The sequence below is a fragment of the Aulonocara sp. 'chitande type north' Nkhata Bay genome, linkage group LG7 (genome assembly GCF_057382095.1).
Source record: "Aulonocara sp. 'chitande type north' Nkhata Bay isolate Kocher_YH1m ecotype deep benthic linkage group LG7, A_spYH_male_GT1.1, whole genome shotgun sequence".
NCBI lineage: Eukaryota > Metazoa > Chordata > Actinopteri > Cichliformes > Cichlidae > Aulonocara > Aulonocara sp. 'chitande type north' Nkhata Bay.
Genome location: NC_141350.1, coordinates 50,054,785 through 50,073,744, shown reverse-complemented (window position 1 = coordinate 50,073,744; position 18,960 = coordinate 50,054,785). Strand labels below are relative to the sequence as shown.

At 40.3% G+C, this 18,960-nt stretch overlaps 1 protein-coding gene and 1 long non-coding RNA gene across 2 annotated transcripts in view; one reads left to right on the top strand and one right to left on the bottom strand.

Annotated features, from left to right (window-relative positions):
• Positions 1–18,650, top strand: part of LOC147326106 (uncharacterized) — a 32,178-nt gene extending 13,528 nt beyond the window's left edge. The window contains exons 4-5 of the long non-coding RNA XR_015130415.1: positions 12,396–12,481; positions 18,620–18,650. This is a non-coding gene — a long non-coding RNA (uncharacterized LOC147326106). The remainder of the gene's footprint in view (positions 1–12,395; positions 12,482–18,619) is intronic.
• Positions 419–18,960, bottom strand: part of csgalnact1a (chondroitin sulfate N-acetylgalactosaminyltransferase 1a) — a 35,646-nt gene continuing 17,104 nt past the window's right edge. The window contains exons 3-8 of the mRNA XM_086301058.1: positions 18,513–18,729; positions 16,401–16,502; positions 6,304–6,482; positions 5,956–6,050; positions 5,661–5,742; positions 419–3,340 (exon numbers count right to left, since the gene is read on the bottom strand). Of these exons, the coding sequence (XP_086157184.1) occupies positions 3,045–3,340; positions 5,661–5,742; positions 5,956–6,050; positions 6,304–6,482; positions 16,401–16,502; positions 18,513–18,729 (971 nt within the window). The 3' untranslated portion in view covers positions 419–3,044. The remainder of the gene's footprint in view (positions 3,341–5,660; positions 5,743–5,955; positions 6,051–6,303; positions 6,483–16,400; positions 16,503–18,512; positions 18,730–18,960) is intronic.

Below are 18,960 nucleotides of genomic sequence, written 5' to 3'. Positions count from 1 at the left end.
ATGGACAAAAGAATTTCTGTGGCTGCAATATGATGAGCTATATAACCAGGGCTGCACATAAGTGGTCAGCAGGTGCGCATTCGCTGTCAAAATAAAAAACACGCACAAGGGTTAGGGTTAAATTTAAAAACTGTACTTTTGAGTTAAAATATATATTTATAATTTTAATAAATGACAAATTAAAAAGGCATGAACATTTTTGTGTGTGTATCGTTGCACCCCTAATATATATATATATATATATATATATATATATATATAATTTATTTTTATTTTTTTCCCAGATATCAGAACCATCATTGGCTCTTCTGTGATGCAAATGCCCCCTTTAAAAAAGAAACAAAAAAACCCCCCGAATGGTTTGTTGGCCTAGCATGATGAAACCAGATAATCTTGCACATTGGTTGAGAAACACTGCTTTAATCAATATGGCGAAGAGGACTTTATTTAACCTTTAAAGAACATACGACTGGCTCTGCCTTGATGTCTTTATTGACAGAAAACATTTAGAAAAAAAGCAGTGTAATGAAAGAAAAACAGACGCTGCAAAAATGATCAAATAACAGAAAAAACGTAAAAACTTAGATGACATTTATTGTGAAAATAAGCAAACTAAACAAAAAAAAAACATAAATAGCATTATTTGGTATTATCCTGTAATAATATATTCTCTGTTTAACATTTTTGTTTTTACTTTTTAAAAATGTATTTGTACTGGACATTTTGGATCAAGAGTTAACACATAAGAAAGAACTAAACAGAGATGAACATGTCTGTGTTATTACACGTGTCAAAATACGGTTGAAAGTAGAAAAAAAGAATATTTTCTGTAATGCAAACCATCTTATAGGTATACTGGATTTGATAACTACAGAATATGACATAAGCAAAGTCATAAAGTATAAACAAATGTTTATTTAGCTCATTTACATGGAGTGAAAGAAATATCTTGAACATAAAAGAATCAAATATAAAAGGATCATCTGAATGACTTTCACACAGAAGAATGTGATTTTGTGTAAAATAAAACACAAAAGACAAGTCAGGTATCTCTGTGTATCTCTGTGACTACACTCAAACATGTGTAATGTCACATTTCTTCTTTAGTATTGCACTGGCAAGTTTTCATATCTTTGTCACATTTGAGTCACGTGGAATAAAAACCTTAAGATTAAAAGTCCCGTTCTGACTTTCTGAGTCATCGTCAATAATTTACATTTACATTTTATCACATTAATTTATGTGGCCGCAAATTAAGTAAATGAAAACACAAAGTAGCCTACATGTTCACGTCTATCTTAATTTAAATATTTAAAAAGGAAGTGATCTTTAGTCACACTGTGGGCATAAATATGTAAAGATGGGTTACAAATTAAAAGATGGTGGGCAGGTCCAGTTGATTTCGCTTTTGCATGAAGAAGAAAGGAAGCTTTGGTCGCCGAGACTGCTCGACTCGCTGGTGTTTCACAGGGAACAGTGACTAAAGTGACATCTGCATTTAGCAGAGTGGGAAAACAAATCAGTGGGTAGGTTTAAAAACAACAACTGATGGCGCATATTTGATGTGTGCAAGACAAACGGAGCGACTCTTCCTCAGGTGGCAGAGTGTCAGCGATCTGACGACATCAGCATAACAATCCATCATCAGCTACACAGACAGAGATGCTGCTGTGGTTTGTATCAAAATGAATGCACAGCTGAACTTTTTGTGGACAAACCCACTAAAGCACTATTTGTCAGAAACGTGGAAATAAGTGCCATGGCCGGATGAGTCATCCTTGATCCCATTCTCATGTCTGGCATCAAAAACCGGTACAGGCCTGAATGCTAGAACCCCACAGCGAGGGGATTTAGTGATTTTATGTTGTGACGGGCATTTCAACCTCACGCCTAATGGTCCACTCATCCCTACTTAGAGGGAAATCTTGCTGCAAGCCAGCGCACCACCTTCAATCGCTTAATGAAACATGTCTATCCAGATGTGATTACAATCCCCGTCTACAGGACACGAGGGTTCAAAGTCTCCAAATCTCAGCCTGCTCAAACACATATTTTGGACCAATGTGTGAGACAGACAGACACCTGACAACTGGCAGTCAATTAACTTACTAAGATTCATAACTTTGTGTTGGGTTTTCCTGTCATTTCTAACCCATCTGTATATGCCACACTTTTTGGGAAACACCCAGAAATTAAGTGATTCATGTTATACTCTCACTTCACTACAAAAGTGAAACGCCTACACCAAACACTGCCTGAAGCTTGTAGCATTTACAAAAATTAAAAATATTAATAAAACAAAGAAGACCAATAAACAATAATTTATATGTATATATTAAAAACAACCTACAAGACCATTTAAGGCTTTATAAAAGTCCTTAATTGTTCACAAGCACGTTATTCAACCCCCGCCCACTAGGTGGCAGTGTTCCCCAATAAAACCTGCAGGAAGGATCACTTAGTTTTACTGACCATCCAGAGCAGACAGTGTTCAGGAGTTATTCACAGAAGGCACGCAGTTCACAGTCAACTTAAAGCTCAAAATTTTAGGCTCCACGTTTTCTTCTGGAGAGCGCTGAAAAGCACCTTACAGTACAGATGGATGCTGCAGGAAGTGTCCGACTCTCCACTTCAACAGTGAAGATGCGCAGACAAAACAGTTTCTGTTATGTTGAGTCCTTAAAAACAAAGTCCTCACATCTTGTCATTAAAAGGAGAAGCTTTAGATTTTGGTAACCACGTGTTTGTTTTCTAGGTGTGAGTTAGATGACAAGACAGACTTAAGCCTGCATTAGCCTAGTGCAAAGACTGGAAATGCAGGTAAAAGAGAACTAGACAGACCCAACCAAAAGATGAACAAAAAAAACTTAACCCAACAAGACAGGGAGGGATTTTCCCGGGTAGACCATCTCAATAGTTCTCAGCAAGACAGCAAACAGGAGCATTTCACAGCAATCCGCTTAAAGCATAAAGTTCAGATCAGCTGGGTTCACCAGCTCCGATTGCACAGAGAGCCACCGTAATTCAGCCGCTGACTCCAGCATTCAAGTCTTCTTAACGTTCGAGTTTTGCTGCAGTTTCTGCTTGCGGAGGTGAGCTTCAATCTCGTGCCTGAAGAAGAGCATCCCCAGCTGGCCGTGCGAGGCCTCGTTCATGGCCTTGGACTGCATGCACATGCGGTACTGGTCGGGCGGGAGCTCGTCGGCGCAGTGCTTCTCGTGCCACAGGTGGAACAAGCCTCGCGACGGCGCTCGAACCACCAGAAGGTTGCTGTGGAGGTACTTCCTGTAGAGGTGAACATCTTCGCCGCCCCAGCCTTTGATGTCGATGTCAAAACCTCCTGGGCAGAACAGAAGGAGAGCGTGCGATAGGAAACTTTCCGCATTTTTAAAAAATTTTTATTTTATTTTTACAATTTTCTAAACATTTTTTTAGTTCCAGAGTTTTTGGATGCTGATTATGAAATCTGATTAGAGTTTGTGGTGTGTGATCATAACCACGGCCTTGTTTTGTTGTTTCTTGTGGGGACAGAAAAGACATTTGGACTTTGTGACCAGGCGATCTTAAACCTGTCACATTAGACGCCAGAACTCCTCGTGCCTGCTTTCAGTTGCACTTTGTACCTCCCTGCAGTTTTATTTTGTTTATGCCGTCTCTCCCTGTCTGCCTTATTTTGTTATTTTGCATTTTTTTGTTTTAAATTCAAGCTGCAGGGGCAAACACAGATAAGACACAACATTTGCACAAATGGATGCATTGTGCTTGTTTCTGAATGTGCACTCGTGGCCTAAAAAAAACAAAAGGACATCCTTATGATGAAACAAAGAGTGCAAACATGAACCACTAAATTATGCTTTTATAAAGAAATACGTTTGGGGAGACACATAATTTCATTTCACATCAAGAGTTCGGTGAGAAAGGAAACTGTGGACGCTAATCGTGTTTAGCTCTCGCACGTGTTTCGTTGTTCCCCGTCTCATTTTAAAGATTCCTTTAGAAAACTGTGACACAAACACAGAAGCAGACCCACTTACCACATTATTTGTTTCTCTCACCCACTTTACAGCTGAGTGGAAATAATTAGGATGTAATTGTTTTTCTCAGTTTGTTGTTGTTGTTGTTTACCCAGATGGAAATCCTCTTTCCACCCATCTCATGCTCTTTGGATTAAAGCTGTTTTTTAAACGAATGAAATTGGAAATAAAACTTTATCAGTCTACAAAGACGTTACATGCATTCCTTCTTTTCCTAAGAGATTTACCGGTAGTTGTCCCTCTGCTGTTACTGCAGATCACTGCAACTTCTGCATGCATGTACATTTACGTTTTAGAGATCCAAAGGGGGAAATGGACACGGCGGACCAGCGTGTCTGTTACACGCTTTGCCTTGATGCGTGTGGTTGGACTGGTTTCATTAACGTGACATTCAGTTCGGTGCCTCCACAGTCACTTGATCTCCATCCAGTCAACAACTTTCAGGACGTGACAGAATGGGAGATTCCCATCATGGATGTGCAGACTTTTGTGTGATGCTATCATGTCAACACGGACCAAAATCTCTGAGGAATGTTTCCAGCACCTTCTTGAATCTGTGCCAGGAAGAAGAAAGGCAGTTCAGATGGAAAAAAGGGTGCCCAACCTGATACTAACAAGGAGTGCCTAATAACATGGCTAATGAGTGTATTTACATCCTTATAATGACAATAATGATGCGACAAACATCGATTTCTGCACCACCATAATGTGACTAAAGGTCTCATCCTTGCCCCTCCTCTAAAAACTGCCTGGCTCCACCGCTGAACGATTAAACAGCTGGCCTCTGTTTATGTAAAATAATCTGCCAACTTGCCATGCATCAATTAAACTCTTTTAAACTTTTTTTTTTTTTTACTGCATATTTATCTTTATATTGTGTTAGTTAATCATCTCTCAGCAGAGCCAGGCTAGCTGTTCATTCTGTTTCTAATGTCTTCTGTGTTTTTTTCTTTAGATCCCATTTAGTTTTCAGCTCTGGGATCGATACGCGCTCATAAATAAATACATGAAGTGGAATACAACTTGGAACATAAAGTGAGTTAACATTACTATTTCCCCATAATGCCAAACTATCCTTTTACAACACTCCTGGCCTTGGAGCTGTGTTTTACAATTTGGCATAGTTAAGTGAGGACATTTGCATGAATGTGTGTGCATGTGTGTGGGCCCTAAACAATAAAGCACTCAGAGTTCCACAGTAGCCTCTAATTGATTTCACTTTGGAGGCAAACTAAATTGATGTAAATCTGTCTACAGAGCCAATATTCCTTGCCAGATATACAGATGGAGAGGACACGGGGCGATGAGATATGCTAATATATGCTGCTGCAGCTCAGAGCTGTTTCACGCAGAGTGATATAATAAAATCTCCTCCCTGTTAAGAAAAGTAATGCGATACTGAACCATTTGGGCCGTGAGGGTTTTTTTTTTTACATCCATTAAGCGGTGGCGCCGTTAAGAGTGGCAAAGTGCACATTTTCAGAGGACCATTTTCGCCCTGCGTTACGTAACACCTGCACACTGATAATCAGCCCCCAGGAGCAACTGTTTACCAATTCCTCGCTGCAAAGATGCGCCGATGGGCACGATGCCCGTGTCAGGATTGTAAATAACCGTCATATTTACCGATGTTGAGGAAGTCGGACCTATACTGGCAGGTCATGCCGAAACCGAAATCCCTCCAGAAGCCCGTGTCTTTCTTGATCACCTACAGGAGGAAATAAGCGAGCGTTAAACAGCGTGTGGAAAGAAATACTAGTCCAACACACAGGATTTGTCCACTTATAGCAACTGGAGAGGTGAAGTGTTTTTAAACTGTTCTGCAATGCAGCGCCACGCTGAGTGTGGTATTTTCCACAAGTGCGTGGCAGGGTTTGAAAAAGGGATGAAAAGAAGGTGTGTGTATGTGTGTGTGTGTTACCAGCTGTTGTTCTACTGCTGGGATACGATCGGGACTTCCATAGATCACACTGGGGTTGTACTGGCTGAATAACACCGGGTAGAAGACCTTTTTACCTGAGATGCAGAAAAAAAGAACTGTTAGATGAAGCAGCTGTAATCTGATGGGAATGTGTGCATTACTACTACACAATAGAAAATAAGAAGAAAACTTAACAGGCCCACTCAACTCAGCCTGAGATAACTGAAAATCCAATTATAAAAATCTGTCACCAGGGTTGTTACAAATACCCAGAGTTGGCATTTTGTCTTGTCATTAAAGTGTTTTGCATGCCGCATGTCTCATGGGAGTTTACAGCAGTCATCTCACCAGGCTGTGCGTTGAGTCGGCAGGTGTTGAGGAAGTCGGCGGTGAAGTAGATGTCCACGTCGCAGAAGAAAAGTAACACGTTGCCTCCCTTCCAAGCTCGGGCGCCGATGTCCAGACCCCGCCCCCGAGAGAACTCCTCGTCCAGCTGCATCAGCGTGTAGTTCTTAAAATTTGCTTCCCTTTAGAAAGGCGAAGAGAAGTAGTTTGGGTAATTTAGCCAACTTTAGAAGCACTTTAGAAGCTAGAAAAAAAGCCTCACAATTTAATGAATTAATAGGAAAGAAAGTTGAATTCCAGTGAAATAACAAACAGCATGGTGTTATCTGCAAGCACTGTTGTTTATTTTGCCTACAAAAATCATATCAATCTAAAGCAGCAGACTCATTAAGAGAGGTTAAGAAGAAAGTGCAGGCAGGGTGGAGTGGGCAGACATGAATGTCAGGAGTGATTTGCAACAGAAGGAAAGCAGCAAGATTTACAAGATGGTAGTGAGACCTGCTATAATGTATGTTCTGTAGACGGAGGCACCGACACAAAGAAGAAGAGCCTACAAAAATCATATTCACTCAACTTTGCTTGCTTCACATTTTGTCCCCAGTTATCCTCATGCCACAATTTACCCACTACAGAAGCAGAACTTACTTCTCTTATTGATTGCACTCAAATAAATACAGTTTTTAATAATTTCATCTGAACAAATGTAGTTTATGAGCATCTGTAATCACTCATCTGCCTGCTTGCCTGGATGTTGGGCTGCGAGTCTATTCTTCAAGTCACTTTCACTTTCCCACGCCATCAAACTCAGTGCTGACATCATCGCATCATTCATGCAACCCGCTTCCTCCCCATCACTGCCTCACCCCGGTAACAGAGCTCCATCCAAGCCTCCATCTTCATCTTCACCACTAGTGTCTAAATTCGGGTGGGTCCTGTCATTATTCCTATCACCTCTGACAATCCGTTCTCCCACGATGGGTCATCGGAGTCTAATCACTAAACAGCTTAATTAAATCCCACATCTCAATAAGTCATGTTCAATTCTTCCAAATGCTTTCCCCTTATATCGAAATGAAACTGTTCTTGCGGCATAATTTGAAGGCCATCTTTTGTATCCGTTCTCTTAATCGCTTCTCTGGTTCAGGTCCGGTCACCGGTCTAATGCAGGCTAACATATAGAGACATAAAATCTTTCACACCTGCAGCCAATTTAAAATCACCAGTTATCCCAACATGCATGTCTTTGCACAATGAGGGGAAGCCGGAGTACCCAATGCAAACCCGTGAAAGGTGCAGGAGAACAGAAAGGCCACAGCCGGCCAGTGGATTCAAAGACAGGAGCTACTTGCTATGAGGTGAGGCTGCACTACTACCACTGCAGTGGTGTCAGACATTTTCTATACATTATTATTTAACATATGGCAGATCTTTCCTATGTTTGCAGATTCTGTGCTCCATATATGACTCCGTTTTATCTACATACCACATATTAAGCATTAATTGCCGTATTTATGCTGCTGAATAAATTCTAGCTGTAGGGCTCTGCTGTTGATTGAGTAATTTTTCTAGCACACTTTAATTTCCCCTCACAAAAATTACTGTGCTGCAACTGTGTTTCTAATTTATGATTTCTACTTAGCTGAATTGTGTTTAAATCTTACTTGGTGGTAATGAACTTTGGTAATGGTGATTTGACTGTTTGATATGCAGCCACTTTAACACTGAAATATAGCGCAGCTCCCACATTTTTCACAAATCTTGAGAGCTCATCTCGCTGAAGGGCCATGCGCCACAATTCAGCTTAACCAACTTTAGAATTTCTAATCCTCTGATTTCTGCTTTTTGAACGTTCCACCCAGAGATTAAACATGATGACGCACAAAAGTGCACATCAGCTCAAATTCCCACTCTTTTTACTCCGCTTCATGGGAAACTCAGCTGGTTCTGTCACTGGCCACTGAGTTGTTCAAGGCTGAAGCACGAGTGAAGAGAAACAGCTGGATCCAGATGTACACAGCTGCGGCTTTTCTTTAAGCATAACAATTTACACTGTTTGTGACTAATCCGTTCCTCATGTATGCGCATTCACAGACTCAGACAAAAACACACACACAACTGCATGGGCTTTGAATAAAGGATGAATAAGAAAGGGAAAAAAAAACAGTTCGCATATCTCAGTGTGAAGCAGGACAAACTGCATCCATCACCCTCCTTCATCCATGCGATGCTGGGAAACACGCTCTGTCAAGGAAAATCTGGATGACCAGAAGAAACATTTGGCCTGAGGTGGTTTGAATCATACTCCCCACATTTCTAAATCCCCGCTGTGCGAGTGTGTCACGTTTGCAACAATGTTCAGTGTGTGAAATTGATTCATGTATATTGCTGTGTAAAGCTTTTGTCTCGCTCCCTTCCGTTCAACCTCCCCCATAAATAAGACATGAAACCCTCTGGTCCCCAGTGGCTCTAAATTCAAAAGAAACAAAAACATGACACCAGTAATGAGACTATTTTATATAGTCTGAAAAACCACTTCTGCCTGTCATTTAAAGACACAGACAAAAAAAAAAAAAGCTTTCACATCCCTGAACTGTCTTAACTTTAGAAAATCTGCGAAATGTTCATATACAGGTAGAAATATCTGGATGTCTGCGCTAACTTGCCCGCTCTGTGCTGTCAGTGCACGGAGCCTGGCCTCCACATCTACATCTCGAGTCTATAAACTCAAGCCGAGTCAGTCTGTTTCACCGTCTACACACAAGAGTCCCCGCGGACCCACCCGCTGGCACTAAACCGTCCACAGATGGCAGAGACGGAGAACAATAGCTCTGTTTGTCTTAAACAATGTTAACGCAACAGGAGCTTTATTCACATGTTGATTCAGGCTTTACTTTAATGGGAGACGAGCTTCCCATCGGCTCAGTCTGCAAATACATCATGATTTCTCGCAAACAAACCAGAACGCACAGTAACGTCGAGAATTTATGTGAAGTTGCCGGACGTCCTTCTGCTCTTTGTTTCGTGTCTTTAGTTTTAAAGCTGTAGTTTATCCCTGTTTGCTAGGAAATCCACTGAGAACAACTAAAGTCATTTTCGCATTGAAGATTTTAAAAGAATGAAACAAAAACTGGGATCATCATTTCAGAATGAACAAACAATATAGAAGGCGTGAACATTATAGATACCATTTTTAAGGACGTTTGGACAGAGATGTGGAGCTAGACGTTTTCCCCAGTTTCCAGTATTTATGCCAAACTAAGCTAAACTACTGTGAGGACTTGTAAAGTTAGTGGTACCACTAACTACATACCTGCTACCAAGAAGATGTCAGATGCCCGACTATTTCTTTAAAACTGATTTTAGATGTCAGATTGGTCCATTGGTGTAGTGGTTGACACTTTGGTTGTACATGTGAAAGGTCCCTTGACTGGAAGGAGACACAAACCCAGCATTAGTGGGCCACAAGCTAGTTCACTTCTACTGCTGGTCCCAAGCCCAGATGAAAACGGGAGCGCTGCATCTGGAAAATCTGTGCCAAATCAAACATGCGGATCCATCCCTTGGGAGATTAAGGAGCAGCTTAAAATACGCCTAAAAAAACTTTTCCTTTTGGACAGAGCCAGGCTGCCTCGCCCTTGTTTCCAGTCTTTATGCTAATCTAGCTGCTTAGTGTGTTTAATTTTTACAGAGACATTTAGCTTAGTCAGAATATCCTGATTACTAATATTATTCAGGAACAAAATGCTACCGTCTCCACTTGTTTCCAGGAGTTTGTCTCTTGCTCAATCCTATAGGCATGCGGTATAAGTGTTCCTTCTGGTCCGCGAGTGGGTGGTGCTTTTGAAAATATTTCCACAATCAAGCACATGGTAGAGGTATGTTTGTGGGCAGGGGGGATAACTGACTTGATTGCATTTCCTTTTCTGGAGTGACTGACAAAAAGCTTGGATGAGGCAGCCTGTGAGGGCCCTTCAACAGGGAACTTGAGTTAATTTATTTGTAATATAATCAACGTTATTGTCTTGTAATTTGATACTGGAGTAAGCGGTTTATTTTCAAGGCATTTTGCTGTTCATTATCTTCTTTTAATCAGTTGGGATTTTCATGGCTTGTTCTTTGGTTCATTTTAATAACAGTTCATCCAGGGATACACTTTTACTGGCTAAGTAAGTGTGTGTGCGTGTTTTATAAAAATTTTGTCATGCATATTTTATTTAATATTAGACATCAAGAGTTTGTATATTGAATGAGTGCCATTACTTAACATACCACTGCTAAAATGCTTCCTGGCTCGAATAGGAAAAGATGACGCTGACTATAAAGCGGTTTTCTAGGCTTGCAAAGCAGTCGCTGCCTGCTACGTCGCTCTTAATACAGAATCTAAGCTTTGCTTCAAGTGATTTTCCTCTCTGAATAATGCTTCCACACATTTATGTGTATTTGTGTCATGACTGCAAGTCCAGAAATATGAGCATAGACCCCACATTTGTGTGTCAACTTAATCCAGAAATAAATCCTTGTTTTCTAAATTACTTTTTATATCTGCTCTTTTTCTCCCTTCCTACCCACAGGCATCAGCCTCCTCCTCCCAACACACACACTTTTATGATCTAAAATAGTCAATTTGTTTACTGTAGGCGTGATGGTACCTAATGGTACTTAGTAGGAGTGAAATTGTTGAAATTGTGTCAGATTGAGTGAATCTGTAAAGAGCTTCCCTGTTGTGTCTAAGCAGCAGGTCTGATCCTGTTAGTTCTGCTCAGTCAGGACAGGGAGGGGAGGACTGACTGCAAATATGGTGCATCTAATATGAGGCCATATACACATTTCTCTTCATTTTCAACACTTCTTGAAGATATCACAGAAGCAAGCTTGCAATTTAGTCATGCGGTATATGTCTGAATGATTTGCCAAAGTGTAACCCCATTTCTTTGGACTATGGGAGGAAGCCAGAGTAATCAGAAGGAATCCATAAAGAGAATACACAGACTGGATTAGAATCCAGGATTTTATTTTTTTAATGACTAACCAAAGTTGGCACCCTATTTAATATCACATCAGGCTGACAAATAAACAGCCTAATCAAAATAAATAGCTAGTGCTAGTCAATCTGTTAGCTGTGACGCTGTTAGCGTGATACCATGAAAGAGTTGTTTGACATATTGGTTGTTGGATGCTGCTAGATTACATCTGTCCCCTGCATTAAAAGCCTCAGTCGATAGTAGTTTACATAGAAGATGTTGACCTGTCTGCAAACTAATTCTAACTACTAGCCGTGCAGTGGCAAAACTTGACACAAACCGGACATGGAAAACATCCTTAAAAGCAAAAGCTGTGCTAACATGTTTCAAGAGGCACAAGTTTTACTTTGAAGGAATACGGTCTCCTGTGGGTTTCCAGTTTGAGTCGCACTTTTCACAGTTTCACTCCAGCTTGGATAGTAGCCAAGTGTTTCCGGACAAGTTGGCGCCTTTCATGCAAACTACGGGACACAATCTGCTAGCTACCAAAGCAGTTGCTAGGAAGTCTTGGTCAACGAGTTAATAAAAGGCAAAAAAGAATATGTGCATATTTGTAGGAAATACATATTCTTAGTAATATGCATTTTTTTCCAACGTTTGCCAATTGGCTGCAGGCGAGTCACTCTACACTGTCACGATTGTTGTACGTCCCAAAAGTTACCATCATATGCATCTGCAAAACCTCGCCACCCTCCAATCCAGTTTCTGTAATAACAGATATTTGTTTGATCAAAACAAGCTATATTTGATTAGCTATAAATTGTCCTTAGTGCTGATTTACTAATATTAGCAAAAATAAAGATGTGGAATTGCACCTGCTAAATATTAATATGTGAGCATTTAGCATTTAGGCCAGCCTCACAGACTCACTGGTACAACTGTAGTTTCCACCTAATACATACATAAAAATATAAATAAAAAAGTCAACTTCCACTTACTCAACATCTCTCAAGTGTTTTCTGTATTCAGCAATGCCAGTAGCTGCTTTTTTTTTTCTTTTCAAATTATGATTTTTTTACGTGCAATAAATTTTAAACGACTCATACTTCATGTTTGGCTGTCTTCTGTTTACAGAGCAGGGGGTGGCATGCATAACCTCTCTGGATGCTTGTTCTTTATGGCGAGCAGGGGAATCAGCAGTCCACGCATGTAATAAAGGGGTAAGTGCAAACTATAAAAAATGTAGACTCATGATCACTCTCTGACTGAGGCCCTTAGGCAAGACACCTACCAAAGTTAATAATGGTTTTTTCAAAATAGATCTGTATTAAAGGCATCAGATCTCTTCATAATGAATATTGGAGAGCTTTCAAACTCATGAGAGATTTGGATATTATTTCATACACTTATAATCTTCTTCCAACTTCTCAACTTTATTTTCGTGCTCACTCAAAGCTCCCAGTGGGTTTTTCTGAGATCGTTAACCCTTCTGTGCAATGAAGTAATGGCACAAATTGCAAAAGGCAAGTTGCTACAAGATAAAGAGAAAGGAATGACAAAGTGATCTCATCCTTTGATGCTTTGTCTCTCCAAATTTCTGGGCCTTTTATCTTTGTGAGATTTTCATGTATAATCCTTGGTGACACCCTTTTTCCATCCCCGGAAAAATCTGTGGTTTGTTCAAGTTCTTTCAGCTCTGATATCTTATCTTTACACCTCTTCTCTTACTTCCTCTCGCTCTGTTTTTCCCTCAGCCTTTGGCTCCCCTCTGCATCTGAAACACAGTAATTATTCATATGTATCGACTGGTATCTCCACAGAACAGATCACTCATTCTTCTCCATCCTTTACACACAATCCGCCCCCCTCTCCGTCTCCATTGGTTTCTGCTCCACTCATGTTGTGTTGAATCATTATCTTCTAGCATGTAAGGCTCGAAAACATACAAGGCCCTGTGGGTTTGAGTCTGAGTTTAGGCCTTGAAGTGTGCATGTGTTAAGAACCACATTTGAAAGCTGCAACTGATTTTCTGTATGTTTAAAAAAAGACAGAATCGCTGGAGAGTAAGGCCCTGCTTTCTGGAACCTTGCTTTTTAATAGCAAATACTTTTATACTGACTTTTAATACGTATACTCTCAAATAATGATCACCTGCAGTAAAAAAAAGGTAATAATTTAAACCCTGTAGAGAGGTTGATATGGGCTGAAAAGCTGCCTGAGAGCCCGGACAATTTAGATCTTGTTAGGCTCTTGGGAAATTGGCCTCAAGTAGTTTATATTGGCTGTGGGTAGTCATGTAAATGCTTCCCAAACAAATTTGAGCAGGGACACTGTGCTATTTAAAAGTGGGGAGTGTGACTGCAATGTGATTTAATAGAAAAAACAAAAAAACACCAAGACAAATAGCTAGAGGTGATATGTGACAAACTAAACCAAGTTATAGTGTTAAATTGAATTTGCTGGAAGTGCAGAATCTTATCAGTCGCTAATGATGCCAACATGCTGCAAACAGATATTGACTTGCTGGCCAATTAAGGCATGTGCTCTGTGTGAACCAGTTTCGTTTCACAGAAACAGCCCTCTGGTCAGTCCTCTCCTTGACTTGGTTTTTAGGGTGGAATCTGGATAAACTGAAGAAAATAAGAAAATGTTGCAGGGTATATAATATAATGTACTTAGAAAGTACTATTGTAAGTCGGAGCTATGTATGTATAAAGGAAAAAATTGATAAAAACAAAAAACGGAAAAATAAAATAAGCATTAGCTCACATTTGGGAGATGTCATTTAGTTAAAAAAAAGCTTAGAAGATTTGCGACACCTTGCTCTTTAATTAAATCACTGTATAACTGCACGTATCAGGGCTTAGCTGTGCTTTGTGTTTAGTGAGGAGATGTTAACCCTAAAATGTTAAAGTATGTTGGTTAACATCAAAGCATGCTAGCATCATTAGCATGCTAACATTAATGTTTACCTCATGGTATCAATCTGTCTGTTTGGTTACCTGGTAAATCCTTCTACATTGCCAATTTTTGAGCAACCAAAATAGGAAAAAGGTAAATGTTAAACCCCTGAAGGTTCATTTCTATATCTGATATAGGCAACCATTTACCGAAGGGCTAAAATGGTGCATTTATAGTAATTATGCATCTATAACACTTTATAAAAGCATTGTGTCATTTTGATTTCATGACAAAGTGGCATGACGGTTAGCACTATAGTCTCATAACAAGAATGTGTTGTGTTTGGCTGGCCTTTCTGTGTGCTGTTTACACGTTCTCCCAGTGCCTGGGTTCTCTCTGCACCTTTGCATTTGCATGTTGGGTAAATGTGTGCTTCTAAATTGGCAACAGGTGTGTATGTGAGTGAGAATAGTTGTCTGCCTATGTATAACATCATTTTACTATATTCACTGTATTTATAGACTATATGAAAAGTCTAAAATATAGCTATACAGAATTCATGGTTTACCCATAGATATCACTACATCTATGCAATCATGATGACAGTTATTATACCAATAATTTATTACACACTTAATGGGGGTGGGCAGTGTTTGGATGATGACTGTACAACAAATACACTTGTTTTTTTAGACAACCAGACAACGACTGGTTGATGTGGTCCCTTAATTACACAGACGTAAATCCATTTTGCACACAATGACTCCTATATTTATCTATTTATTTATATAAACAGGAAGTACCACTGCTATTTCTGACTTTTCTCATAGTGATTAGCTTAACAACTGCACAAACACAGCAAACAATACTGCTGCGTGGCCATGTACTAGTTTATGTAAATTTATCTAATCTTTATAGCTGTACAACAAAAACAAAAACAAAAAAACCCTGACAGTTTTAAAAGCAGTGAGCAGGGTATTATATAGTTAAAGCTAATTTCCAACACCAGTCCATTCATGTACGCTATAAATGGGTGACAACAGTTAAAGTGTCAGATTAGAGCTGGGATGTAATTCTGTCACTATACTTGGCATTTATAGACTCCAGTCCGCTTATAAAAAAAAGAATAATGCTTAACTCTTAAAAATAAATCATTACCTGCAGCAACACATACAGACGTGCACCTCTCCTTGCAAGCTAAAGAGCAGGTTACATTTGACTGTATCTGTGCATAGTCTGTCTGTGTCAGATCCCAGATACGAGAACAACAAGCCATGATAATTCCCAGTCATTTCAGCCTCAGCCTGAATGTTAGATAAAAGGGAAGAGGAGTGCAGGCTTGATTACACCCAGTGATTCACACCCAGATATGTTTCCACACAGCTCAGGAATACAGTAGAATGAGAAGAGTACAAAGAGATGGAAGTTCAAAGCAGAAAAACTACCGGAAATTCCAGTTTATTTAATGCCGTTCTTTCCCAGACTGCACCTTCAGCTCCAACTCTTTTCAATTTCTGTTTTGTACAAACTTTCACTGTCACTTATTTAAGAAGGCTCCCACACTAAAATCAATGAGGCCTCGGGTTAACTGTATGTTTTTTGTGTCTGCCTTTCACATTCACAGGTTCTAAATTTGCCTTCTCTACACTTGATCTGACACTTTGCTTTAAGACCGTGCAATGCTATCTTTTTTTAAATCTCCACGGTTTCCTCTCAGCACGGTGAGACAAAGACACGCTGTGTGATCCCGGTGATAGTCCTACTGATTCAAGGCCACACAAAAACCTTCGAAGGCTGGGGAAACGACAAGTGTCACCATAGCAACCCCCTCAGGGAATCTGCGGCGCAGCGGATCTGACTCCCGATTGGGCGACAGCGATCCCTCTCCGAGAGATGTGGGTGTCCGTGCGAGAGGGCAGCAGGATCACAGGCTTGTTGTAATTTATCTGTGCTGGCTGGTAGCTCTCAGCTACCCGGCATGGGTGGCACACTGCTCTATTATTTATCAGACAGATGACTGGCTGTGGCAGAATGGCGAGCCAGGAGGTGTGTGCGCTTTGTGCACCAAGGAAATGTTTATAGGGTAAGAGTTGAAACAGTGGAAACATTTCTACAGCGCGTTCCAAAAGCGGGTACACGGCTGGGGCTGCGTTCACTTCATTACGTAAATTGCATTTCATACTCTTGTGTTGGGAATTATAATTCAAAGACCACTTCTTGGCTCCACTTCCAACCCACCTGGATGTGTTCTCCAGAGTGCTCTGGACTTCGCTCATCTGCTCTTTCCCAAAATACACCACCGTCAGATGGACCCGGCCGTCCTGACGCACGCAGACTTCCCTGTACATAAACACAAACATGCAAAGGAAGCGATATTAAGGATGAAAGTGTGTGAGGAGAATGGGATTTGGGGGTGTGCAGGAAGGAAGAGGACATGAGGGGTTTTAAAAATACAGCTTTGGTTGGAGGATCTATCCATGCAGTGCCAAAACACAACAACTGTAATAATGAAATGAATAGCTGCTTAAGTAGTTCATCATAAGAGCCAAGTATTTTCTGATTTCTGCTTTATAAAGCTGAATTTCTTTGGGCTTTGGCCAGCAGACTGAATACTGGATCTTGGAACCTAAACATTCACTATTTCCTGATGATTTATTCTAAAAAAGGAAATAAAATTTATCGTTTGTATCTGTATTCAAGGCTTTACCCCCATTTTGACCCCGTATTAACACACAGAGGAAGCTCTTATTGTGAGTAAAACAGACACCAGGTGGAGATGCCTGAAAGCTCTTTGATGGAGACGTGTCAAATATATCACAAGCACACGCTGCAGATAATTCACCTCTCCCACGAGGTACGCATGCAAATGCGCAGATGTGCACACGCAGTTTGTCAACATCTTCCCCAAAGGGACGTTAGGGCAGGCGATTCATAGCATTCATAGCACACAACATGAGGCAAAAATGCTTGAAAAAAAATAAAATGTGCGGGGAATATTGAGCCAACATTTTTGCTGCAATTATTGACGCTGTCGCATAAAAGGCCCTCTATAAATGTTGGTCTAGAAGTAAATTGGAATAAATTGATTTTTTGTTGGGATCTGATGAGGCAGTCTAATTCTGTGCTGGGGCCAGAGCAGACAAAAACCCATCTCTTAATTATTTGAGTGTGTAAAAAGCAAGAAATCAATTTAAAAATCTGCCTGCATACAAACAAATCTCACAAGCAGGACTTTTTATCTCCATAGTCTTTCCTTTTAATATATTAAGCATATTTTCAATTCCAACTGTGGACAAAGAACTCATAATAAGCTTGGATTTACCCAATGTTATCTCGAACACACACACACACACACACACACACACACACACACACACACACACACACACACACACACACACACACGCACACACACACTATTCTCTTACTCAGTGCACTTTTATAATAGATGAGGGTGAAGTGTTTGCTCAGCGACTCCCCAAGTCTTTCAAGTAAGTACACTTCTTGCCGTGCTGTATATCAAGTACCGCTGGTCTGCCAGGGGGGCATTTTAATGGGCTGCAACACTGCCACTAAAGTAGGATTTACCATGTAAAAAGAGCTGTGATAAGCAGCAGCAGCAGCAGCACAATAAATCACAGACATTAAGGAAGACATTTCCTCAGCTTTGACGGGCTGCAGGGCTGAACCAAGCATGTTTTGCTCTCAGGTGATTAGATTTGATAGCTGTGAGTGTGAATTATTACGAAAATTACGGAAATGACTCATTTTATTTTCACCTTAGAAAACTCCATTAACCCTGACCCTTTTTCTTAAAGAAAAAAAAATCTGTTGTGATTTTGTCTCATGCGTGCACCCGCTTGGCTCTACGTGTGGTTGAAGCTACAGTGCGGTGTGTTTGAGGTGTTAGTCATACGCGTTAAAAGTGTGTATGAAAATAGATTCCCTATGGTAATGAGGTGACAAAAATGGCTGTGATCACCGAGAACATCTTTATTCATGTTCTGGTCTGAGTCATTTTAAGTCTCTCAGATTTGTTTATATTCAGATTATGCCTACCAGCAGCAAAATAAATTAACTGATAAGACAAAGCATGCAGTTTCAATAATGTTAATTACATGCCCAAAAAAAGTAAAAATAAAATCGCTCTGATGTTAATTTTCTTCCCTCTAATCTCCTCAGCCCCTGTCTCTGTCTGGTTGATCCTTAATTAAAGTTTGAAACTTGGTTTGAATAACACTGAGTATCGCATTTTTCTGAATTAGTAACATGCGATAGAAAGAGCCGCCACGAATAATTTATAGGGGTGCAACTGTCTGTCGACTTTGCAGGTCAAAACATCTAACTCACCTGAAGTTGTGCATGAACTGCTTGAACTTGTCCGTGCGTCGGGAGAGCGGGACGATGATGTTGATGAGCACATTGGTTGTGTCCACTCTCTCGTTTTTCACCTTCAGGAGTGGTCCGAAGGGCCGGAAGAGGACCAGGCGTCTGAATTCATTACTTGACTCCCCTCTGAAGGTCAGCTCGTACAACGTACCTTTGTCCTTTTCTGTACGCGTGATACCTGGCGGGGGAGATTTGGAGCATGAAATCAGGAGCAGATAAGTTAAATACAGTCAACATCATTGTTTCTTCTTATAAAACAGTAAGGGTGTAATTGTTTTCCACTATATGCTCACTCATCCACCTGTTGAACTGCTTCTTATTACAAATATCTAATCAGCTAATCAAATGGCATAGACGCAATTAATTTAAATGTGTAAACATGTTCAAGATGATCCATACCACTTTTTTC